General features: G+C 35.1%; 1 protein-coding gene and 1 pseudogene across 1 annotated transcript in view; one reads left to right on the plus strand and one right to left on the minus strand.

Annotated features, from left to right (window-relative positions):
• The window catches only part of METAP1 (methionyl aminopeptidase 1), a 53,180-nt gene that overhangs the window by 20,796 nt on the left and 5,061 nt on the right, over nucleotides 1-27,323 (minus strand). Inside the window, exons 2-3 of the mRNA XM_016133591.2 lie at nucleotides 5,139-5,190; nucleotides 342-454 (exon numbers count right to left, since the gene is read on the minus strand). Coding sequence (XP_015989077.1) covers nucleotides 342-454; nucleotides 5,139-5,190 — 165 coding nt within the window. The remainder of the gene's footprint in view (nucleotides 1-341; nucleotides 455-5,138; nucleotides 5,191-27,323) is intronic.
• On the plus strand, nucleotides 10,296-10,414 carry LOC118609038 (annotated as a pseudogene).

Below are 27,323 nucleotides of genomic sequence, written 5' to 3' on the forward strand. Positions count from 1 at the left end.
GCAGGAAAGCCACCTCAAAATTAAGGTAAAAATATGCTGAAAAAATTTTAGAAAAGCAATATACGCTACCCTTGTGCCAGCCAGAAAATATCAATTCCACCACTTTCTTTTTAAGATTAAAATTGTTTTAATCCTTTCATCTATAATTTTCTACTCCATCCCTGATTGACAGTTACTCTTACTAACTCCCAAATAACGTACTGAGGAGCCAGAACACAAACTTAATCTTGATTATAAGACTCATAATTGGAATACAAATTCTGAGTGTCATTTTTAAGAAACTGCAAATTCTGAAAATTGTTTTAAAAGAATGTTAAATTTTTATTACCTTATTTACTCACCAGTGGATAATGTGGTCGGAGTTTACCAGTATATCGATAACCTGCCCATGGGTCAGTGTTAATATTACCTTCTAGAGTCCAGGAAGACACTTCTCGCTTTGCCTTTTCATCTTCTGTGTGATGTATGGATGAAATATAGAAGAGAGAAAGAAATGCTTCAATGGTCAAGCTACAGAGCAGCAGCATACTCTATCACTTGTTTGAACACCCCACCGAACGGCTCAGGCACAAAAATCTAACCAACCCCCACCCCAACCTAAATCACCAAAGCTACTGCTGCTTTTCTGCTATGTTCACAACCCCAAAACGACTCAAAGATGTAAGTGTCTTGGGGGAGAAAGCCCAAGTTAACCATATTGTAAGTTTTTACACAATGTCAACTAGGAACTGCTCACAGTAGAAATCCTTTTCGGAAGTAAATGCTAAATATATTCTCTCTACAATATTGATTTATAGGAAGCCTATTTTGAAATATAAAATCTGAACTTAGGCATAACTTCCTAACTGAGAGCAAGTATTACAAATGAATTCTATGCTTTTACTAAAAAAAAAAAAAAAAAAAAAAAAAAAGATTCTAAAGAGCCCTAAAGCAAACTTAAAGTAAAAAATAAAAATTTCCCACTTAGATGATGAATGGCTTTCAAGTCAATATTTCGAATTGCTTTGAAAATCTTATGAGCATCATTTGCCTTCTTGCAGGAAAAGGGTAATCGAAGGTGGTAGGAAAAGGCAAAAATAAGGGGAGGGAACGATCAGTTAGAAAGTTACTGAAAACTCAGTAGAAAAATTAAGAATCATACACACACATATATATACATACACACACCCCTTATCAGGTCAGTTATTCATATATAATGTTGTATTTACTGAAATGTACCTAAGAATCCTTATTATCACACAGAACAGACCCTCTATGGTATGTGACATCAGTGAACTGGCTGCACCTCTTATCTCCAATATGAAATAAAACAACTAACCGAAGACCTTGAATAGCGAGAATTCAAATCAGCCTATATACCTCCCAAAGCACACCCATCTTTTCCTGATTACTGTCATGTTATCACAGGTTTTGAAAGGCTTCAAATAATTTTAGAAGTATACAAGAAAAATAAAATTCCTCCTTTAAACAAGCTATTTAAAATAAAACATGAAATGGGGCAGAAAAGATGGAATCATATCATATTAAGCTAGTGAGGAATGGTGAAATGGGTGATGGGGGTCAAAAGGTACAAAATTCCAGTTACAAGATAAAGAAGCTCTAGGGATATAATGTACAGCATGGTGACTAAAACCAACAACAAGATAAAGACAATTTAGTCAAATTTCCTCATTTTATAGATGAGGAAACTGAGGCAAGGGGGTTCACATGGGCAGAGATACAGGAATGCAAAAAATACAGTCAATCCATTCATAGCACTCTGGAAGAGAATACAATTACAATACTACATATAAAGTAAAAAAAAAAAAATAGAAAAAAATGATAGAAAAAGAAAAGCTCTACTGTGCTACTGAATTTTAATTATCTTTCTCTCTTCTGGAGTTCAAGAGAGCCACTATGAGTGTTAATGTCAATAAGAAAACTGTTTCTCATCCCAAGACAAAAATGGACTCCATTCATTGCCACTAAGGTCAAACATTATAGAAAATAGTTAGAAATGCAGGCCCACCAATGCCTGCTTCCACTATGAATTGCATCAAGTGCTCTTATCTAAAATACAAACCTCAAGAATAATTTTCACCTGAAACATGGAAGAGACTAACAATCAAGACGCAGGCTTTTTGCTTTAATACACTCCGGGGGAGGGAACAAGAAAGAAGGACGTAAATTCTTTAAGAGCTTCCTGCTGATGTGCATTCAGAGCCTTCCACAGTGTATTTTCAAAAGAGAACCGAAAGCAGACCTTGAACGAATAATATAACCAAAAAGCTATCCATGTGAGACTGAAATATGGCAAGTTCTAATAATTTACTTAGGGAAATTTACACTTCAAAAGTCATTTTGTTTACATTTTAGGGTCAGTTTGATCTGAGCCCTAAGTGCTAGACACATAACAAACACGCAATAAATCTGAACTGGACTGGAGGTTGGTAACAAAAATGCATACTAATGGTCTTTTTCAAAAGGCTGTGAAAGCACAGGACAGTGTAAATACATACCTGTAAGGTGTCTCTCAAACATCACAATGTAATGTGGTCAGGTAAGATGCAGTTAGTGTCAGAGAGTACCTGATACATGCAAGGTCTGCCCCAAAGTACATCACATCCAGGCTTTAATCTTTGAAAAGTTCTATGCAGGCTCCCTCCTCCAGTCAGCTGACATAAAATAACTGTATATGTCTAAGCTCTGCCTAGGACAGGATTTTCTGATCATAATTAGGACTCGATTCTTCCAGATATTATTAGTAAATAGCTGTGGAGCACTTACCATGCACTCTACATATGCTAAGCAATTTACATGGATTTGTTCATTTAATCCTCACATAGAACATGATTTCAGCATTTTGGAGGTGAGGCTCAAAATAATCTATTCTCGCAAAGCTTGGTGGAACCAATTTTGAAACATTACATAACACCTTCACTATGCAATCCTAAAATCAAGCACACTAGTTTGGAGGGTAGAGGAGTGAAATAAAAGTACTGTTTAGAGTTTTGGTGTGTTTTTTTTTTTTAATGGCTTTTTATAGCATATTTTTGACTACTCAAAAGACACCTATCAAATGCTTCCACCTCTTACTTTAGGAAATGGGAGACAAAGAAATACACTGAATATAATAGTGATACATAAAAAGCATGCAGAGTAATAGAGCATTGATATGGAATGCTACGACTTTTACAGATTAGACAGACTAAAAGCAAACGCTACTATGTACACTCTGGCAGGACATACGGTATAAGAAATAGCCATCCAAATATTAGCATTATGTGCTAATATTTAACTCACACTTGAAATCTTCCTAAAGACTAATTAGTTTCTGCAATCGAGAAAACTCCAGGTCCAGATGGTTTCACTGGTGAATTCTACCAAACATTTTAAGGAAGAAATAATACCAATTCTATATAATCTTTTCCAGAAAACAGAAGAAAACATTCCCCATTTTATTTTTTGAGTCTAGGACTACTGTAATGACAAAACCAGTCAAAGATATTAAAAGCAAATTACAGACCAATATCTCAGAGGCACAAAGATATACATCACCCACCTGTAAAGATCAGTACACATTATATGATAAGAAAAGAAAAAGCCTGAATATGTCATCCTTACAAAATGAATTGCTTGAAATGTTATCTCGCTATTGTTTCTTGAAATAGGTGCTGAGCTGTCTTTTTTGATGCCCTGTTCCTTCATAACCCAACATTGTTTCCCCCTAATTTCTTTCCCAATACTCTTCTCACTCTGAAGAGTATCCTTCCCCACACATTCCCCTAGCACAGTCATCCATAAGGGTGTAGCTGGCATAGTCAGGGGCAGTTTATTAGGGTGGGAAAGATACAGGGCTGGCCACCTGAGGGCTGTTTCTACCCAACACAGCCCAAAGGAATACTGAACACTAGATGTAAAACCCAAACAGTCTCAGTTCAATGAAGTAATAATTATGCTCTTTTTATTTTAGGGCACACTGGCTGTTTAGTTCTCCTGTAGTATAGGTCAGAATGAAATAAGTCTACCCTTATAAATCTAGTATTGAAGAAATAGGCACACTGATGAGTTAACAAATGCTTGGGTAGAGACACATTTTAAGCTCTTTTACTAAAGTGCTGTTTCACTTCAACCCTTTGTTTCCCTATGTTTTAATTTCCTTATTATCGTATGTTAATAACTGGCTCAAAGAGCTCTAAAAATACCTCACAGTAGAAATACAGTATTTAATGTACGAGTGAAAAAAGCTAAATGAAATTATTTAAACCAAGCTCTATACTTTGGTTTGAGGTAACAAATTTTGTCATTTATGCTCTGAAAAATGCATTTATTCACAATCATTTTTTTCTTACCTCTAACCACATTTCCTCCCACAATAGCCTAGTATTTCCATTAAATGCAGACCCCCTAAACCAAGGACCACATGCTGCCTGCCATAGCTTCCTCCATGAGCAGGGCAAAGCCATGATAACAGAAAGCCTGTGTCAATATCCAGGTAATTGTAATGGGCTGTCTTAAGCCAACCACAATCATGACATGAATTTACAGATGAATAGCCCAAGCAAGAAAGGCCATTTGAATCAAAGATACTCTCTGTGGCAGACAGAATAGCTAAGAAGCAGCCAATAGTTTTACTTTGTGGTGTCTGACAAAGCATCTTCAAAAGAGAAAATTAAACCTTTGACTAAAAATAATAACATTAAAACACCAAAAAACAGAGTAATGTAATTTTGAGTAGAAAAAGTAATCAAAATTCAAAATTTTGTTCAAACAAAATCAAAGATAGCAGGCTAACTGGAGCCAGATAGCTCATTGAATATACAGTATTTCTAGCAAAAGAAAGAGAGTGCCAAAAGATTAGACATTCTCAGGTATTGCTCAAGCCAGATCTATCTATTCTAGAAAACATTTCATGTTTCCATGTTACATTTGTCACACAGCAACAAAGATAGATCTCTCGGCCACATTTTATTTTCATGATTACATACCACAAATAAAATATATGTCCAAATTCCAGCTCTTGAGATTACTGTCAGAATATTCAAATACATATTTTCAGAACATTCAAACCTACACTTTCAGAACTGAAAGAATACTTTTTTTCTTCTGCACAAAAGCTGCTTAAGACAAATAGTATAGAGATGCATGGTTTCACTTACTTGCTTTCTTATGTAGTAATTTGTGAGTAGCCCAACTTCCTTTAAAACATTCCTAAAAGAACAAACATGAAAATCTGTGTCAGGCCTTCCTTAATTAGAAACATTTTAAGAAATGTTGTATATAAGAAAGTTATTGGAAATTCATTTACAAAAATCAAATCTGTGATTTCACTACATAAATATTTAGAAAAGCTTAAATGACACCTGCTAAAAAATTCATTTCATAAAGCAGCCTAAACTTTATATTCCTTCAGATAAGCAAGAAACATTAGCCTATACTGTAAATAGTAGCTATAGTTCAATTTTATGTCACCAAATTATTTTGAAATACTTAAAAAGAACCATAAGCCAATTAATCAATCATGCATTAAAAGAAAAAAAAAAAAAAAGGAAAATTTTGCAGATTCTTTGATTATTTAAAGTCATTTTATTCCCAGTCAGTTACACCCACTTTGTTTACTATGTGCTCACAGCCCTACTAAACTATGAGCTCTATGAGAGAAGGGATCATGTCAAGTTTATCAACATGTCCCCAGACCCAAGCAGAGGACCTGGTACCAGCAGTTTGAGTAACTTGCTGACTGACTAATCAAATGGATCAGTGACTAGAAAGACTAACTTTTCACTTAGAAAAATGTTCACATAACATATTTCAGATACAGTAAGAACTACTGAACTGGGAAAAATGAGTTCAAGTAATAAATTGAATTAAAGTAATGAGCTTAAATAATACATTAGAAAAATGATTCAATCAGGTATAGTTCTTATTTATGCTTTAAATTTTAGAGTCCCTCCTTCAAAGAATTTAAAATTACACAAACACACAGTAGTCAACCCCTTATCAGTTTCAGTTTACATAGTTACAGTTATCTGAGGTCAACTGTAGCCCAGAAATATTACATGAAAAATTCCAGAAATAAATAATTTATAATTTATAATTGTGCTCCATTCTCAGTAGTGTGATGAAATCTTGTGCAGTCCCACCCAGAACATGAATCGTTTCTTTGTCCAGCAATATCCACACTGTACATACTTCCCACCTGTTAATGACTTAGTAGGAATCTCAGTTGTCAAATCGTGGCATTATCAGAGAGCATATGTTCAAGTAACCCTTACCTTACTTAATATGGCTCCAAAGCACAAGAGTGATGCTGGCAATTCGGATATGACAAAGAGAAGCAATCAACTTTATCATAGGTATGTATAGGAAAAAGAAGAAAAAAAAACAGTATATACAGGCATCCACTGGGAGTCTTGAAACGTGGGATAAGGGCAGACTACCATAAATCATTACAAATACTAAGAAAATTCACAAATTCCTACACATCTTTTGCTATGAATAGCTCAAGCAGGAAAGAGTTGTTTTTTTGCAAGCATTAAAGAGTAAGTCATGGTTAAGAGAAAAATCTAAGAAAAAAAATACAAATAAAACATCCGTAGGATTGTGCAGTAATCGAACCACACATTACACCAGTAACACTAAGGCTACTCTCACTAAAGGTTTACCAAGGACCTCTGAGAAGTCCGTTTCTCCCTCTGGGGTCAGGATCTTAACTATTTCCCCTTTACTCTTCTTGTATCCTCACAGCCTACAACAGTTAAGTCAAGAACCCAGGTCATACTTATTTCCTCCTACTACAACCTACATCAACAGACTTCATATGTATAAGAAGGTATCCACAACATTAAGGTTTTTTTTGTTTTTTGTTTTTTTCATTTCTAAAAGCTAAAACTGAGCTCAGTCTTTTGGAAAGGACAGGAGGTATAGTGGGTAGATTAACAGCATTCCAAAGATGTCCATGTCCTAATCCTCAAAACCTGTGAATATGCTAGACTGCAACTAAGGTAAAGGGGAATTAAAGTTGCTAATCAGCTGACGTTGAGATGGGAAGGTTATCCTGTTTTATCCAAAAAGGCCCAATGTAATCACAAGTGTCCTTACGAGGTAGAAGGGGGAGGCAGAAGGAGGCAGAGAATGATATAATGATGGAACAGGGTCAGAGAGACATTACATTACTGGCTTTGAAGATGGAGAAAGGGCACCAAGAGCCCAGGAGTACAGGCTACCTCTAGAACCTGGGAAGATAAGTAACAGATTCTCCCTAGAGCCTCCAGAAAGGAATGCTGACCTGCCAACACCTGACTTTAGCCCTGAGACCTGCATCAGACTTCTGGCCTACAGAACTGTAAGATAATAAATCTGTGTTACTTTAAGCCACCAATTTTGTGGTAATTTGTTATGGCAGCTACAGGAAAACTAATACAGGAGAGAAAATGGTTATCCCTATCTGTTGTCAAAATGTAAAAACTACTCACAACTGGCAAAAAGATCAGTTCTTCCCCACCTCAGAGTTACAGGAAATTGGCAGAAAACCAAATATTTATCTATTGTGCCACAAGAGTGGAAACTGATGTTTCACTGAAAAATCCCTAGATCTAAAATGGGAATAAATAATTGCTTCAGTATTACCACATCTACTACAGAATAAAAAAGGAAGTCGACATTGATCCAAAATAGGAAGACAATCATAATAATTAGCTGTAAGTTACCGTTTACTGAATATGTACACTTTATGCCATATCTAATTTCATTTTCACAAAATCCTGTAAAGCGGATGGCATTATCCCCATTTTACAAATGACAAGGCCAAAACACAAACGAGCATGACAATTTGTCGATCACATAACAGAACCAAACCTAGCAGAACTAAGACTCAAACCCAACATTACCCGACTAAAGGTCAGGCTTTCTCACTGCTTTACAAGTGTGTGGATGGGTGAGTGTTGGGGTGTGTATACTGAATTCAAAGCATCAATTTAGTAATGGAGCAGAGCCTCTGGAGGGAACACAACCCTGTGCTTCACGCTTGATTTACGCTCAGTGCAACTGATTTTGCACTTCTGGCCTCCAGAACTGTGAGAGCATAAATCTGTTATTTTAAGTCACTCACTTTGCGGTGATTTGTTACAGCGGCCACAGGAAACTAATACGGTAACTGACAAGACATCAGGGCACACAAGAATGAATCCAATTTCTACACTAAAATAGGGCGAAGGACTAAGTACAGTCTTTTTGAAGCTTTTTCCACTTACATGTACTTATATATGGAGTCAACTCTCAATTACTCCTGGTAATTTTTAAATGGGGTGAGCAAAGGCACATGACTTATTTTAAGAAACCTAACTTCAATCGGCAATTTCAATTTCCTCTCTTCCCATTGGAGCTATTCCTCATCACAGATATGACTGCAAAAGTGACAGGGCAGATTAGAGTTTCATTACTTTTTCCTTCATCCCGTCTAGTCTGACGGCAATGATATTTATGGCAATAAGACTGTCAGAAAAAGATCATGGATGGGGAAGGAAAGGAGAGAAGGGAAAAGTTCGGGGTGGGTCTAAGAACCCATGTGAGAGTCTTCCAGGCCCAGAGGCAAAATCCCACCACGACTGCATCTTTGGCGCACCACTGCTTTTCTTCACTTCAAGGCCTTAACTCTAATGTTTCCTTTAACACCAGACAAACCGTCTCAATACCAACTACATTTGGTACGGTTGGTTGTCAGTTCACTTTCATGATGCCATCTTAGAGTAAGTAAATCAATTAAATGTCTGCCTAGTAAGAATTATCTATAGCTAAAGTGGTTTACACTTCTCCTAGATATTGATACAGCCAATATTGCAGCTCCACTATGACTCACTATGAACAGTCTTCCTTGAAAATATTAAGGACAGATTCCTGGCACATAAACCCCCTTATCCAAAATCCTAAACCACTCCAAATATTAGGAAAGCACCAGCACAGTCTGTACCACCTTCAGCCTGGCAATCCCTTTTCCTGCCATCACTGAAATTAGAATATAAAGATGATGACCCTGCAAAATGAGAAAAAAATATGTCAAGCAACAAAGAAACAACTTGTGGACAAAGCAGGGTTAACAGATGCTTTTAGATACTCTTCTGCTCTATCAGTCTATAATTCCAGTTTATAAGTAATTATGAAATTACAAGTTCTTAGAAATTTTAACATATGACAGTAGAAATGAATATCTCGAAATGAAGCTACAAAAAATCTCTCCCAAAATTTGAGCAAAATCACAAAAAGGTGAAAATAAAAAAGATATTTTTGAAACAGAGGGTCAACAAGTCTAATATCTGAACAAAACCTTCAGAAAGAAAATGGAAGAGCTCAAATTACTTAGTTTTTCATAACCAAAAGACAGTTGCCAGACCAAAAAGGCCCCCTAAAGATGAAAATCAACTTGCCCAAAGCATACAATTTGAAATTTCATAATACCAGGAACAAGAGAAGATCCAATAAGTTTATGGAGAAAAGGGAGGAGAGGGGACATAATATGCAAAAGATTATGAATCCCAGTGGCATCAGACTTCGACAGCACTGGAAGCTAAAAGAAAACAGAGCCATAACATAAAAATTCTGCGAAGCCATTTCCAAGACAGAATTCTATATCCAGCCAAACTGAAAACCAAGCATCAGGGTATAGCTAGAAATTTTCAGACATGCAGAATCTCAAATATTTATCTCCCATACAATCTTTCTTAGAAAGCTACTAGAGAAGATATTATACAAAACACAAAAATAAAACAGGAAAGAAGAAGATGTGATACAGATAAGACAGAGAGAAGTAAAGGGAACCTCCAGGATGACGCTTGAAGAGAGATGTAAGGATGACAACTACAAAACAAGTCCAGGGAACAAGAAGTTCTGGCTGGAGAGGGTCAAAAAATCCCGAGAGTGCCATTCATTACCAAGAAAAAACTAATTATATGACAAACATATTTAAAAGTATTGAGAGGAGTCCTAAACAACCGTGGAAGAGACTAAGGATAAATCAGTTAACTGACCAATGAAAAACTATTAAAGGAATAGGAAATAAGTAAGGGAGGATGGGAGTCCATTTGACTAGGTATGTGAAATAATTTGAATAACCAACTAAAAAGTTATAAAAAATTATTTTAATTAACTATGGACATTTTGCTTCTATGATGTTGAGACATTTAAATCACCTCATTGTGAGTTATGATTGGATATAAAAAAATTTTAAACATATATATATGTTTAAAGAAATTCCTTTAAAACTTATAACAAGAATGAATTTGCACTTTAAAAAAATCAGTAATTTAAAAAGGAAAATACAAGTCTACACCCATGCCACCCTGAATGTGCCCAATCTCATCCGATCTCAAAAGCTTAGCAGGGTTGGGCCTGGTTAGTACTTGGATGGGAGACCACCTCGGAATACCAGGTACTGTAGGTGTTTAAAAAAAAAAAAGTGGACCAAAAGTAACTCGCAAACTCTTATAATCTGATATATATAACTTGCTAGTTCAGTGATTCCCACACCACCACTCAATATAATAAATAAAAACAAAATCTTTTAATTAAAAAATAAAAAGGAAAACACAGAATTTTAAAACTAAAAGAAACATAATTTCATAGAAGATGAAATCTGCCAAGTAGCCAATCTCCCACTTATGTAATAAACAACAGATTACATTTTATGTAATAATCAACAGATTTTTTTAGATGTTATTAATACAATCCATCACAGATAACATTTTTTAAAATAAATTTTATGTTCTACAAAATAATAATTTTAAATGCTTGCTTATGGCCATATATAGTACCACATATAGTACTATACATATGTCCAGATATTCAAATGCAATTTGAGACTATGAAGTAAACATCTTTAATGTTTAATACCAGTTAGGCTTAGTACCCATTTCATTGCAAAACTTCCTGTAGTGTGAAACTTAACTTTTTTAGATCACTGAATCCTTTGAGAATCTTGGAAAATCATTACCCTCTGTGGAGGGCGGGGAGAGGGGGAGAACATATATGCACAAACAAACATGTGCATACGATTCTTTCATTCATGCAAATACAGAGTGTATGTTATGACCAAAGCACTGGTGCTGGGCATTCAGCAGTGAACGATGTAGGCCCATGTTAGACAAATTTTACATGGCTAATTACACAGTTAACTACATAGTTTAAGTTATAAGCGCTAAATACACACACACACACACACGCACGCACGCACACACACACACATACAGTGCTATGAGAAGAGGCTGAAGAACTAAAGATAGATATTCTGGTCTATTCTAATAACAGAAAGCCATTAAAGGGTCTTAAAACCAGAACGACCAGATAAAGATGAGTTCATGGCATGTCTGATCTCCATCCACAAAACCAAGATTAAAACTTTTTCTAAATAGCATACAGAATGGGCTTGAAGAACTCCATAAAATGGTTTTTAACACAGGCAGTTCTTGCTTTGCATAACAGTGTAGAATTATAAAAATGACCATGCAAGCTCCAACCATAAAAAGCAATCTTCATAATCAATATAAAAAATTAGAGTTAGTCCATGACCTTTTAAATTTTTTGTCAAAACATTAAAAACTCTCTTCCTGTCAGTTCTAAATATACAGGGAACAGAATAAATAAATAAAATTAATATTTGTTTAGTACGCTGTAATTTAAAACATTAGAAATATTGAGAGCTAGAGGCTTTTATTTCTTTATTTAAAAATGTTATCAAGACAAGTTTAAACGATGTTTGCCTTCTGCCCATTGTATAACTTATGAAATACAGTCATGCTGGGCCAGTTGTTATACTCCTGCCGAGGTTTGGAACAGCTTGCAAATTTTATCCTTGCACTGTCAATACATCTGAGAGTTCCTTTAATGTGAAGTCTTTGGTTGGTGTCACTTCCCCTGAGACACTGTCATTCTTGACATCACAATCATTTCCTCATTTATGTCAAAAGTTTGCCTCACAGAGTTCCTCTGGCTGCACATCTAGACTCTCTAGCGTGGTGGGCAATGTCAACATTCCCTTGGTCAGCTAAGCCTTCTACATCTCCATTAATGTTTGATTTAGAATTCAATTCTAGCATTATCACTTCATTTCTTTGCTGCACTTTCATCTTTGTTGTCCAATTCTTTCTTTCGATTATCCATTTTTATAAAATGTCACTTAAGTTTATCACTGGGAAAGTAGCACGGCTACAGGTTCTGCTGCCTGCTGGAGAACTGAGTGACAGGTGCACAGTGACCAGTCACTGATGGGCTTCAAAAGAAGTGAAATGGCTGGTCACTGATCAAAATGCACACCTGCGATTTATGCAGTGGTCCAAGAACTGAAGAGCTAGCAGTAAAGTTTGTACTTTAAGTAATTACTCTCTGTTGTCTGGTTTTATTTAACTGAACTGTGGTTACTAAATTCATCCATATCAAAATTGCAAGATCTGCTTTCATATAGTTGGAAATCTGATACAACCCATTTATAAAACTTTTCTAAATAGCTTATGTGAGCAAAATACCTTTGTTATTACCCAGCATCTTTTTTTACCCTCACAAAACCGGAGACACATTTCCAAAAATAACATCTCTATCTCAAATGATTCAGGTAGCACAAAAGTTTACATACCAATTTAAATCAAAAAGGGGCGTTTACATACCAATTTAATTTATGAAAAAGAGTAGAAAAGAAACCATTAGAGAACAGAAGTAAAAGCAGCATTTAAAATGCTATGATCAGTATCCTTGTCTAATTTTTTAATACTACTAAAACACAGAAATAAGTGTCCACTTATTTCTAAGGATAATTCACAATTCGCAGAGTTTATAAGTAGGGACAACTCAAAACCCACGTGGTTTTCTAAAACACTTAATTGCAAAATTAAATGTAGGACAGTGGTTAAAATCATGGACTTTGAAGTCAAACTTGTGTCCTAGCTTGGTCACTTATTAGCTGTGAGATGCTGGGGGGGAAAATCTTAATATCTCTAAGTTCCACTTTCCTAAATTGTAATGTAGAAAAAATAACTGTGTGAAATGTATGGTCAGTAATAAGTGCTCAATTCCAAATATCACCAATTTATTACTTTTAAAAGCAATTTAAATTTTAAATGTGAAAAGATGATGCACCTAAATATCTGTCTTTAACATGTGCATCAACCTGACCCAAATCCTTGGCTTATGAAAACTCATGATATTAGCCAGAAATTGCACATTGTGAAGAGGATGCAAGAGTCCAGCAGAACCTTAAGTTCAAATGAGCTCCCTGGCCAACACACAAACCATCACTGAGAACAAAAGAGGCTCAAGGTGTTTGAGCACAACCTGTGACCAATCTTTGACAGACTACTAAGCTATGCAGACACAACAGCAACCCTTAGGAAGCCAGGCTTTTTCGTTAAAAAAATTTTTTTAAATAAAAAATAAAATGAGCATAGCCATCAGCAGCCATAGTGCAAATGAGACAAAAATCACAAATTCACAGATTGCGTCTATAAAAACTATAAAATATAAAACCCGAACAGAATACAGGGAGCAGTTATTTAAGGACTCTCAAAAGTGAATAGTAGCAAGCAGATTGGGGAGAGACCAAAATCTGAAGTACCACTGAACTAACAATGAGTTTACCATCCCAAACCACTGCTGCCCAATCACTAGGGGTAAGTGACCACCAGGGCACAAACACAAGACTGCTCCAGGAGAAACCCTCTAATTCCGGCTCATGGAACAGGAAAGGGCACCTCTAGTACTCAAAGAGTACTGACGTTCAGCTTCTTCTTTTCTGTCCTTTCACACCCCAGATCCCAAGTGATCCATGAGCTTGTAGGAGCCAAAATTCTTGGAAAGAGGCATTTTCCTCTCTTATCAGTGAAAATGTGGTTCAGAGAGGGTGGGGCCAAAACCCATTGCTTTTTTTCTGTGTCCTCTTGCCATTTGGCCCCAGACACAGGAACAGTCATGTAAGTGTGCAGCAGAACAGGTATCTAAACTCCCACTTTCTGGCAGAAGGACCAAAAAAAAGGACTCCCAATGAACCAGAAAGTACCAAGGAGGAATTCCAGAGAGTGACCCCATGAAGTTGTCCGTAATAAATAATACAGATGCTTCTGAGAACAGAATAGACCATCGTCTAGGTCTCAGACCAAGCAATGGGCCAGGTCTGAAGAACACAACAAAGGCTTTAAAAACTGAACTGACATTGGAACCAAAGCCCAAAGAAGGCAAGTTAGAACTTGTAGCCTAAATCTAACCAGATTAGTAGGCTGCTAAAATAAAAATATCAACATTCTGCGCAGGATTTAAACAGAACTCAAGATCTCATAATATAAAATTCAAAAACTCCAGGATACAATCTAAAAGTAGTTGGCATTTTAAGAACCAAGAAAATTTCAACTCACGAGGAGAGTCAACAGACACCAACACTGGTATTAGCAATGCCGACATTAACGGACAAAGACTTTAAAGTAGCTATTATTAAAATGCTCCAATAAGCAATCAAGAACCTTCTTGAAACCAATGGAATAAGAGAAAATATTTACAAATAAGATATAAAAAACAACCAAATGAAAAGCTTTTAATTGGAAAATACAATAGCTAATATTAAAAACTATATGAACTCCATAGCATAATGGAGATGACAGGGGAAAAGACTCAGTGAAATGAAATGAAAGATCAAAAATTATCCCTTTCAAACAATGAAGAGATTTTTAAAAAATGAACAGAGCCTCAGGAACCTATGTGACAAGAACAAAGGAGCTTGCTAAGAGTAAAGACAAAAAATAGATAATGATAAAAAAGGTCAATTTACTAAGAGGATATAACGGTCTAAACTACCTATATCAAACAGGGCTTCAAAATGCACTGAAGCAAAAAGTGACAGAAGCTAGGAGAAAGAGAAAAATCCACAATATAGTTAGAAACAAAAATCAACATCCGTTTATAAAAACTCTCAACAAACTAGAAAATAATATCCTCAACTTAATAAAGACCATCTACAAAGAGTCTATAGATTATTTAGTGTGAAAAACACAATGCTTTCTTCCTAAGATAAGGAACCAATACTCTTGTTTCAATGTCACACCAGAAGTATTACCATGCAAAAAGGCAAGAAAAATAAATATAAAAGGCACACAAACTGGAAAGGAATAAAACTGTCCCCATTCAAAGATGATATAATTAGCAAGGTCACAAATATAAGGTCAACACACAAAAACCCACTGTATTTCTATTTACTGGCAATGTATAATTGAAAAATTACACAAAACAATGCCATTTACAATCACTCCTCCCAAAATTAAATATAGTATAAATTTAACAAAACATGTATATATGCTGAAAACTAAGAAACAATGATAAAAGAAATTAAATAAGATATAAAAAAAATATCCTGTGTTCATGGAGTGGAAGACTAAACATAGGAAAGATGTCAATTCTCCCCAAATTCATCTATAAGTTTTAAACAATTCCAATCAAAATCATAAAAGGATTTTTTTTAGATACAGAAAAGGATGATCCTAAGATTTGTATGAAAAGACAAATGAACTAGAACGACTAAAACAGTTTTTTAAAAGAATAAAATTGGAAAAATCTTATACTTTTTCTTATATTAAGGAAATATTTTTTTTGATTTCCACCCTTGAAATAATGCGACAAGGGACTAATGTTGAATTTTATCAAATACATTTTAGAGAAGTCATTTTCTTTTTGTATTTTTATACACTCATTTGATGTATTACAGTGATAGCTTTTCCTATTATTTAATGATTTTCACCTCCATGAAATAAACTAGCTGACTATGGTGGATTACTATTTTATATACTGCATAAATGCAACTTGGTCATAGTTGTTTTTACAAAGTTGTGGTCATTTTGTCTCTCGATGTGTGCTGTACTGCAGAGTTTTCTTGCTAATCTTTCTTCCCTTCCCTGTTGTCCTGCCATTTCACTAACTATTGCTACTGACCATTATTACTGTTGTTGTTATTAACTGTTACTATAAACCCTTATTATCTAACCCTCCCAATACATAATAGGGAGGAAACCAAGCCATTACTTCTGCTTCAGAGTCTTGTCTCAAAAGTAAAAATAGCCCTGTCATGTTCTTAATGAGTAAAGAGGACCAGGTGGTGAATATCTATAGAGGAAGGTTCCCATCAAGCCGAGTTAGAAGGACATCACCTTCCATCATAGGTAACAGCCTGTCATACCTCCATTTAGCATTTGCTAGTGGGAAGTACCATTTGTTGAGAACCTTTATGAATATCAGACACCTTACATGTGTATTATCGCATTCAGATTTCACATTAATCCTAGAAACTGTATATTAATATTACCATTTTACAGACAAGGAGACTAAAGCAGGGAAAGGTTAAATAATTTGACAGCTCAAATGCCTGTCAGGTGGCAGAGCTGGAATTTAAATACAACTCTCTGGCTCCAAAGTCCACTCTCTTTCTAAAAACTGTAAGGCTCACAAGGCAGTACTCTGAAGATGCAACAGCTCCATAAAATGATTAAGATACAGGCCTGCACTTCCCCTACCCCGCAACCTTGGGCTATGCATCTCTTCCATTTGGCTGTCTCTGAGTTGTATCCTTTATAATAAACCAGTAAATGTAAAGAAAACAAAAACAACCTAGCAGCATACAGGAGAGAGAAGCAGCAGCAGATGAAAGGCAAAGTAAAAGGAGACCAATTTAAGAGAAAAGGCTAAAGTTTCTTAACTTAGATTTTTTAAAATATAAAAATAAAAAATATTTCTCAGTATATAGTAAGAATTGGCAAAAGGATAAAGTCAAAGAAAACATGAGACTAGTCTCAAGCAGAATTGTATTTACAACTTAAACATTCTGCAATAGATTAAATGTTTTCATTCAGAGAGCTTATATTACTGTAAGTATGTTAATTCTCCTACCAGTAGCAATTATTTCTTTATTAGATGCTATAGTGACCCATGATATCAAGTACAGACAAAAAAAAAATACAATGTTTCTTATTGAATTCTGTTGAACAATATGCTGATTAAGAGATACACCAGGTACCTTCAAAACTCCTGGGGATACACAGCCAACTGTTACACTGCAGCTCCCGAAAGGTCTTACATTAAAGGAATGAACTTGTAAATTGTGCTACTGAAAAGTTTTAAGTGCTAAGCAAGTCACTCCGCTAGAATCCTATCCTTTATGTTGGTAAAATACAACCTCTAAATAATAAAAACGAACAAACATTGCCAGATGTTATACAGCATGGTTTTTGAAGCCCTCCTGGTGCGTCACAAGTAAGTCCTTTCTTCCTCATTTCCAAATAAGGAAAACGAAATAAACAAAAAACTACCTACTTATTCTATAAGACCTACCAGACAGAAGGAAGAGGAAGGACTAGGACGACTTTTAAGTTCAAGAAAATGTCCTTTTAAGAGGCTACAGGCCCATTTTGTAAGCTCTAGAGATACTGCACCTAACAATTATCGTGGTTTCATAAAACTTGATTGTTTCTATTTAAAAATTTTCAACAAATAGAAAGTTTAAAAATTGCCAAAACCAATCAATTAATATTAAATGAGCACTCAATACATAAAGCAGTCCTGGAGTGACAGTCTAATGCATTTGGGTATAAACTAAGGTAATTCCATACAAAACTGCTATTTAATAGCTTCCACCATTACTGATATATGTAATTGTAAATGATTATCAAAGTTATTTCTAAAAAGAGCATAAAGTATAAAACTGCCACCCATATATGCTTTTAAATTAAAAACAATTGCTTTATATTCCAGAAAGGAAAATACTTTCTTAAAATGTTATTTTTCAATGGAATTTTTCATGAATAGTTTAGCAGGATGCAGGAATCAGGGGATACTATACAAGAGATGCTCAAGAAAAACCTCCAATGATGTGAGATGATTCCCCTCCCCCCACCAAAAAAAACTATACAGCAGAGCTAGAGATCAGAAGACTCCAGAAGAGACTCCTTCAAGAACATGAAACCAAGTGATTGAATACCAAGTATGTTTAAACATACTAAGAAGAGATTTATGAAACCAAAGAAAGTTGGGGTAAATTTAAGTACACAGAAAGCTAAGTAGAGTTGTATAGGAAAATAAAAAGTAATCACAATGTAGTAAAAGATAACACATTGTACCTACTATGTGCTAGTCATTATTCTAATTATGTATGTTAACTCTAAACCCTATAAGGTAGGTACTATTTATATGCCAATTAATACAACATTAAGGCAACATGTTTATACTTTTCTGCTCACAGTGTGAGTGGACAAGTTACTCTCTGCGCCACAACTGAGTATCCCCCCAGTGTCCAAAACGTACAGCCCACCTCTCTCAGCCTCTTCTCTGGGGTACATGAGCCTTTGGTGAACTAAGCCTGACAGACTGGCGTCCAAAGAAACAATCACATTTCTCCTTTCTTTCACATCAACCCAATTCCCTTCCCAACACTGTTGTCTTCAGTGACCCATCCCTTACAGTGAGTGTGTCTGTCTACACATTCGCCAGTATTTGTTGATTTTTCCTACCTTCTTCCTCAAAAGGTAATGTCATTTACAACCTGACAATGCCCAGAACCCAGTCATCAAATCTTCCTGAATTTTAAATAAAGACTCTTCTATTCTAATTGCAAAAGCTTGCCATAGGGAGTGTATCAGGGTACATTTCAAATATTTTTCTTTTTACCCATCTTAACCACAGAACTCTTGTAAAAAGAAATCTAGAGCAACCTTCAGTACTTAAAATAGAAAAAAAAAGAGCTGCTCTGACTGACACAGGAGCAGGGAGCTGGTACAGCTCTCACTTGTACCCAATTCTACATGTATACTTCAAAGCAATTATACTTAAATAATCAGATGTCCTTCTCTCTATTCAAACCTTACCTTCCTTTAAGAGTAAAGATGACAATAACTGATTTTAAATACCATCTTCTCTGTAAAACTCCTACTGTCCTCTAATGGGAAATGACACTTTTTATAAACCCTTTTAGCAATCACTGCCTCTGCAATTAAGTTGATAATCTATTCCACTGTGATCTCTACTGTTGATTTGACTGTCAGGTAAACTTTGAACAAACTAAAAGCAGTATAAATGTTTTGAAGGAACTGTAATCAAAATCCTTCTCCTGCATCCTTACTTTATAGTGGGCAGAGTAAATAACCCAGGAAAAGGTACAAAGATCAACATTTTGGACACATCGTAAGTGTTTATGGAAAATTATTTTCTTTCAATATCTATTCTGAAAAGTCATAAGCTATGGAACAATTACCAAGACTTAAAAATAATCATTCTTGATTCTATTCAGCAAAGAATACTTTCGACAAGGTTATAAACATACTTCTGGAAAAGAGAAACATACTTTACATTTTTCAGACTACTTGGCATTCGAAACTATCCCACATCAATTTTTCTCCCAACTGCATTCTCAATATAGTTATCATCATCTAACATTTTGAAATTCCACACATTCACTGAAAAGTCACTATCCAAATAGCTCTGTGTTTTACTCAGAGGGTTTCACAGTACTTGTACTTGATTCATAAAACTTATACCAAATCCCAATTTTTAAATAAGAGGACTAATAGGATTATTGTCATTAAATAAATCATTAGATAAATTGGCAAACTGTCTCACAAAACAGCTTAATTAGCTAACAGCTTGTATTTCAAGATATATGAGGGAGGATTCAAGTAAATGAAGGAAACAAAATAGTCATAATACAAACTTTTTATCTGCATAAGGACACCGAACTTCCTCTTACTTGCTGAGACCATGAAGTGACCAGTTTAAAGTCTTCAAAGTCACCGATGGCGTTGAAGAACATGCCCATATCTCCTATTAACTCCTGAAGACCTAATACTGTTCCTTCTCTAAACCATAGTCTCACTTTCTCTTTCATTCATTACCAGACTAGGACCACTCAAAACCCTGAGTGACTATGCATTCCATGAAGAATCAACCCCTGACTCCTTAACTGGGCAATCTTTCCTTCTTTATCTCTGAAAAATGTACCAATGACCCAACTAGATTTAGACATCCTCCGACGAAGACCACACTTTCCTTTCCTTTGCACAACCTGCGCTATCTGCTCCTTCCTGACACCTTTACATCTATATCCTTTGAAGCTACTTGCCCTCAAGTCTATTTCAAATGCCGCCTCCTCCATAAAGTATCCCCACACCACATCCCATCTCACACCTAAGCCCAGCAGGTCACGTGTACTTATTTCAGGAATCTTTGAGAGCACCTTCTTTCACTGATTTATTCTTCGCCTACTTAACGATGTCAAAGCACTGTCTACTGATAATCTTTTATAAATAGTAGGTAAAATTTGGGTCTTCACTCCAAGAGAACACACTTTTCCTTTAGTACCAAGAGGTATCTACCAGTTTTAGAAGCTATATGGGGTAGTGTGGTTCTCAGTCCTGGCGATGTATTATAATCACCTGGAAAGTTTTACTTTAAAAATACTCATGTTGTTTCCCACCTCAAATTAAGTCATAATCTCTGAGGATAAGCTATGTGATTCTTATCTATTTTCAGGATTATGAATCACTGGAGAGCATAAAAGTACCACCAGAGTTAAAATAGCTGTATTTTCATTTCGCTGCCAGAACAAGTAGTTTCCTATATTACTCTTCTCATCTAATAATCCCAACATCTCCCACCTTATTTTAGGCCCTACCGACTTGCCAAACTACCAATACAGCTTCCCCACCTCGATCCCCTCCTCTCCTTAATCTTTTCCTATTCCAAACCACCCTACAAGTATTGCCAGAATTAACATTAAATGGTTTTCACAATATGATTACCTACCCACTCCTATCCTCTTAAGAACCTGTATTATTTTTCTCTTTTCTACCATTTCAAAACTAAAATCAATTCACATTAATGAAGACATAAGCAAAAAAGAGTACACCAAACAATGTTAGTGAGTACTGAATGATCAGCTGGTAATGAGAAGGCTATGTGTATCAAAATAGAACATGTATATAAATATTTAATACATAAAAACATATATACCCACACACAGAAATTTAACCAAAGAAAATAACCTGACAAATTAGCAAAGATATACGCAAATTTAATACTCACAGCAGCATTATTTATAATTGTAAAAAATTGAAGTGAATTTATCAATCCATATAAAATGGGTTATATAAAATATGATTTAACCATGCAAGCAAATTCTATACAGTCATTAAAAACAATGGAATTAACCTTACATATGGGCATACAAAGACGTCTACAATGGTTTAGGTTTTAAAGGTTAATTAAAAGGAAAACTGAAAAATCCACGATTATGTGAAAATTAATGCACTGTTAATCATTGGGTCAAAGAAGACACAAGGGAAATTAGAAAATGTTTTGAGACAAATGAAAACAAAACACCAAACATACCAAATACAAAACATCCCAAAATACACAATATACCAAAATTTATGGGATGCAGCAAAAGCAATGCTAAAGTTTATAGCTATAAATGGATACATTAAAAAAAGATCCCAAATTAACAACCTAACTTTACATTTCTAGGAACTAGAAAAAGAACAACAAAGTAAATCTAAAACTAGCAGGAGGAAGAAAATAATAAAAGATTACAGTGAAGATTAATAAAATAGAAAAACAATAGAAAAAATCAAACTAAGAACTGGGTGTTTTGTTTTGTTTTTTAAATCAAAATCCACAAACTCTTAGCTAAATTAAGGAGGAAAAAAGGGTAAAGATTCAACTAACAATAAAGAAGGTAAACCAGATAAACTCACAAGAAAACTACAGACCAATAATCATGCTAAGTATTGATGTAAAAATCTGCAACATTAAAAAGACTGTACATTATGACCACATGGGATTTATTTCTGGAATGCAATGGTTCAACATACAAAACTAACATAACATACCACAGAATGAAGGACAAAAACCGCATGATCATCTCAATTGATCCAGAAAAAGCATCTGACAGGATTCAACACCCTTTCATGATAAAAACACTCAACAAACTAGAAACTACGTCGACATAATAAAAGCCATATATGAAAAGCCAACTGCTAACATCACAATCAATGGGGAAAGAGTAAAAGCCTTTTCTTTATAGATCAGGAACAGAAAAGGATGCCCGCTTTCACCACTCTATCCAACAAAGTACTGGAAGTCTTAGCCTGAGTATTCAGGCAAGAAAAAGAAATAAAATATACGAAGACTCCTATAACTCAGGAGAAAAAAAAAAAATCAAAGAACCTGATTAAAATGTGAGCAAAGGACTTGAACAGACATTTCTCTAAAAATGATATAAGAATGGCCAACAAGCATACGAAAGGTACTCGACATCACTAATCGGAGAAATACAAATCAAAACCACAATGAGATATCATCTTGCACCCACTAAGCTGGCTACTATTAAAGAAGAAAAAAAGAAAATAACAAATATTGGCAGGGATTTGAAGACGTTGTAACCCTTGTGCACTGTTGGTAGGATCGTAAAGCACTATGTAAACTACATTGGGGTGGGGATGGCTACAGAAAACATGATGGTTCCTCCAAAGAATTAAAAATAAAACTACTAAATGATCCAGCAATTGCACTTCTGGGTACATATCCAAAAGAACTGAAAGCAGGGTCAAAGAGATACTTGCATAGCCATGTTCACAGCAGTGTTATTTACAATAGCCAAGAGGTAAAAGCAACCCAAATGTCTGTCAAAGAATGGACTGATAAAATGTGGTATGCACACACCATGGACAACTCTGTAACCTTAAAAAAGAAGGAAATCCTGTCACATGTTACAACATGGATGAACACTGAGGGCCCTGAGTAAAATAAGCCAGTTACAAAAGGACAAATACTGTATGATTCCATTTGCATGAGGTATCTAAAATAGTCAAATTCATAAATACAAAAAATAGAACAGTGACTATCAGGGCTGGGAGGAGGGAACAAAGGAGAGTTGTTGTTTGATGGGTCTAGAACTTCAGTTCTACAAGACGAAAAGTCCTGGGGATCTGTTCCACAACAATGTGAATATACTTAACACTGCTGAAGTGTACACTTAAAAATAATTATGATGATAAAGTTTATATGTTTCTTACAATAAGAAAAAAGACACATTTTTTAAAAAACAAGTTACGCAACTACATAGCTATATAAAATACAAAGCAATGATCCTATTTTTGTTTTTAAAAAATAAAAACAACAGCTAACATTTGAGCATGTACCATCAAATGTGTACTACTATCATGTCAAGTACACGATTTAGACACCTACTATGTATTAACACTTACTCCGCAAAACCACTCTAAGAAGTGGGTTCTACTATTACTATCCCATTTTACAGATGAGAAAGCTGAGACCTAGATGGGTTCGCATGCCCAAAAAACACACAGATAATTAATGGCAAAGCCAGGTTTTAAATACAGGCTTTCTTGAGACAGTATCCACGTTCTCATCCTCTAAGTAATACATAGATAAAAGTCTAGAAAGACAATAAACCTAACTGTTAACATTCTCTTAAGATATGATGGAGATTTCACTTTATACACTTGTTTTAAATATATACAAAGATCATGCACTGCTTTTTACAATGAAAAACAAAAGATATTTACATTTTGAAAAAAATATACTCAATGGGACAGCAGAGTCTCAATCCCTACAACCACTTTATTTCCTTACATGTCCGTACTGGGACTCTTCACTAAAGTAAAGCTAATTATCTGCTGTAACAGATATGCTCTGATTCCTTCTTTTTCCATAAACACATCCTTTCCCTGGAGAGAATGTCCTCTCCTTCGTCCAAATACACATCTTTTTATCTTTTAATTTTTTTTGTTTATTTTTTAAAATTTATCAAAATCCAGTTCTTAACGCTCCTACTTCAGAAGGCCTTCTAGGACTTATCCTTACCTATGCTGTTCTTTGCCTATTTAGTGTGCTGCTTTGAAAAACTGCCCTATAGTGGTTTGTGTCCTCCACAGAGCCATCAGCAAAGTTCCTTGAAGATGTCACTACCCCATCCCCCAAGGGCATTCCAGTAGCATGAAGCATACTTAGCATTCAGATTAGATTTCTAAAGACATTCCTATCAGAAACCAGAGCTATTGAAGACAGGATTGGTTCCAGACCTGGGACAGAGAAATTACAGGGTAAATCTGATTTGTCTTGTGCCAGAAAGCCAGGAAGCAGAGACTAATGGAGGAGGGTCAAAGGGGTATTGAAACCATTTTGAAAATTGTAACATTGATCAACATAAAAAAGAACAGGACTGTAATTCATTTCAATATTTAATGAAGGAAAATAGTCCAAAGACCCCTAAACTGAAGAATGAGAAAACAACAAACATTTATGACAACTGGAAGAAACCAGTATGTTACCATTACATGTCTGTTTAGTAGGAATAATACCACTTTTAGGTGGAACATAGTTTATTTACCAGTTGATGAGGGAAAACTCTTCCTTACAGGTAAAAATAATCAGCTATTAAAGGACCATGGGGATCACGTTGGGGTGGGAATCACCTTTTGCAACCAACATTGAAATAATTATCAGGCAAGGATGATCACAGATGCTATAACCACTGGGTTCGGAAGGACTGTTGAGGAAATGCATATTCTCATAATGCCAAATATCATCCCATAGATTATATGGTAATTGCAAAATGAAAAATTATGTTTGCTATGGTGATCTGGCAGTAACATTCTTAACCTAGTGATCAAATTTAGTACCACTGGGAGTGGGACAACCAGGTATTCTGTGCCTCCTGTCAGTGTAAGTAACCAGAAGCCTCTTGAGGACAGTCAAATTTTTGCAAGTTTACAGATATGAAAACAGCCCAATGAATGCTGTTATTCAAAAGTAACACAAAAAACTATATTGACAAAAATCAAAATGTCTGTTAAAATCAAGTCCTAGCAAGGATATGGAACAATATAAATTTTCTGATGATGAGAGTGTAAGCAAGTACAATCACACTAAAAAAAAACAATTTGGAACATCCAAATAAAGCTAAACAGACACATATCCTATCACCCAAGAATTTTTTTCTTAGGTGTACACTCAAGAGAAACTACTGCACACAGGCACCAGGAGTTAGGTACAAGAACATTTAGAGCCACACTGCTTATAATAGCAAAAACCTGAAACAATCCAAATATCCAGTAACAAAGGGATGAATAAATTATGATATATTATTTCACTGGAATATCATACAGCAATGAAAATGAATGAACTAGAGCAATGTACAACATGGGCAAATCTCAAGAACATGTTAAACATAGAAAGGAAGTTGTGGAAGAATACTTGCAGTGATTTCACTTACAAAAAGTTCAAAAACTTCAAAACTAAATAATGCTTTATCTAGGGAATCAAACATATGGAAAAGCAAATGAATAATAAACACAAAAGTCAAGATAAAGGAGTACCTCTGTAAAGGAGTACCTCTGATAAAGGAGTACTGAACATATAGGAGCCTTCTGGCTTTACTGGTTTTTCCTAGGAATATTCTTTTTATTAAGTAAGGTGGTAAGTATACAGGCATTTACCGTGCCACGCTTCTTTAGATCCTATGGATGACTTAATATTTTTTATTCTAGTCAACATCTAATAAAAACAATTTAGAAAAAAAATACTTATGTATAAATCCTCACTTTCTAGTTCTTAAAACCTCAATTCGAAAGCGATACATTATTCATGTAATAACTGCATTTATATTTTTCTGTACTTTTGTTTAGTAGTGAACAATACAAAGCTGTCAGTATTCAAATAGTCAAACCCATCACTAATACTAATTAACAAAATAACTAGTAATAAAATACCTACTTGAAAAAAATAAAGGTATGCTCTATTAGGGGAGAGAAACTACACCATATCTAAAACCTTACATTTACCTATTTTACTGAATGATTTAAGCTCATAACTTGATGGGTAAGACAGGGTAATCTTCAAAATCTGATACAAAGTGTTGTTGACCTATTGTACTTTCTATCAAGGCAAAATCATTAAGTACAGGTTCATAATATGGAGAAGTCTCTGTTGCCTTACTTTATGATGATAAAGAAATTGTTAGTCATAATTTCACTTATCATTTAAACCTTACCCGCTCTTCAGAGGCATGAGCTTATGACCCAGATAAATGCCACATTAGCAGACTCAGCTGACAGGGTTCTGAGAAATGCTTTCCAACAGACCTGGCACAGCTCTGGTATACCAGGAGGTAGTCCCTACTTGACTTTGCAATAAAAAGTTTCTGGAGATAAAAACAGGAATTTTTTTTTTTAATAATAATAAAAACACTTAAAATGTGAGATCTACCCTCCTAACACATTTAACACAAAGTTGTCAATACAATTTTAACTGTTGTCAGTAGAGCACTGAATAGCAGACATCTGGGGTTTATTCATCTTGTTTGACTGAAACTTCATACTACTGATCAGTAACTCCATCCCTTCAATCCCTCCCCCTAGCCCCTGGCAACCACTATTCCTCTCTTTCGTTCTATGAATTTCACTATATCAGATACCTCACGTAAGTAAATAGAATCTGCACTATTATCTTTCAGTGACTGGCTTATTTCATTTATCATAATGTCCTCAAGGGTCATCCATGTTATGGCACATTGCAGAATTTCCTTTTTTTTTATTATTGATGAATAGTATTCCATTCTATGTTTACTCCACATTTTGTTTATCCATTCATCCATCCATGAACATTTCAGTTGTCTCCACAACTTAGCTACTGTGAAAGGTGCTGCAAGGAGCGAACTTACTTACAATGTTTAATCTGGGGGAAGTTTCCCAAGGCCCTCTTTCAGGTTCAACTGCAGCTGCCAAACACACCTATTGAGAAAGGCAGGCCTAGCCTACAGAATGTTTTCAATTGTTCTTTATTCAAAGCCAGAAAAAAAGACTGATAGCAATCAAAGAAATCAAAATAAAAAGACTTATAATTGTTGAGCTGGGAGCACTACCTGCCCAGACATGAATAAGCAAAGGCTTCATGTTAAAATTGTAGGGTAAGGGAAAAGGGTAATAATTATATTTATATTTCATTACATTAAAATTTTAATATGGAGAGAATACCACGGTTGCTGTGTAGAACATTTGTCTATATACATCTACTACATAGGTTTGCTATTAATACCAAAGATAATTCCTCATTAATACAGAAGGAGTTACCACGCTACTGCTTCTCCCTCCTGACATCTACAGCTGGGTATGTACCTAGCTATGTGCTCATGGACCTATCACCCAACTAAATTTACTAAGACCAAACTAAAAATTCTGCAAGTATGCCAAACTTGAAAAAAGGCTCACAAGAAAAAGCGACTAAAACTTCTATCCACAAACTATATGAACCATACAAGATAC

Source organism: Rousettus aegyptiacus, unplaced genomic scaffold, assembly GCF_014176215.1.
Source record: "Rousettus aegyptiacus isolate mRouAeg1 unplaced genomic scaffold, mRouAeg1.p scaffold_m13_p_10, whole genome shotgun sequence".
NCBI lineage: Eukaryota > Metazoa > Chordata > Mammalia > Chiroptera > Pteropodidae > Rousettus > Rousettus aegyptiacus.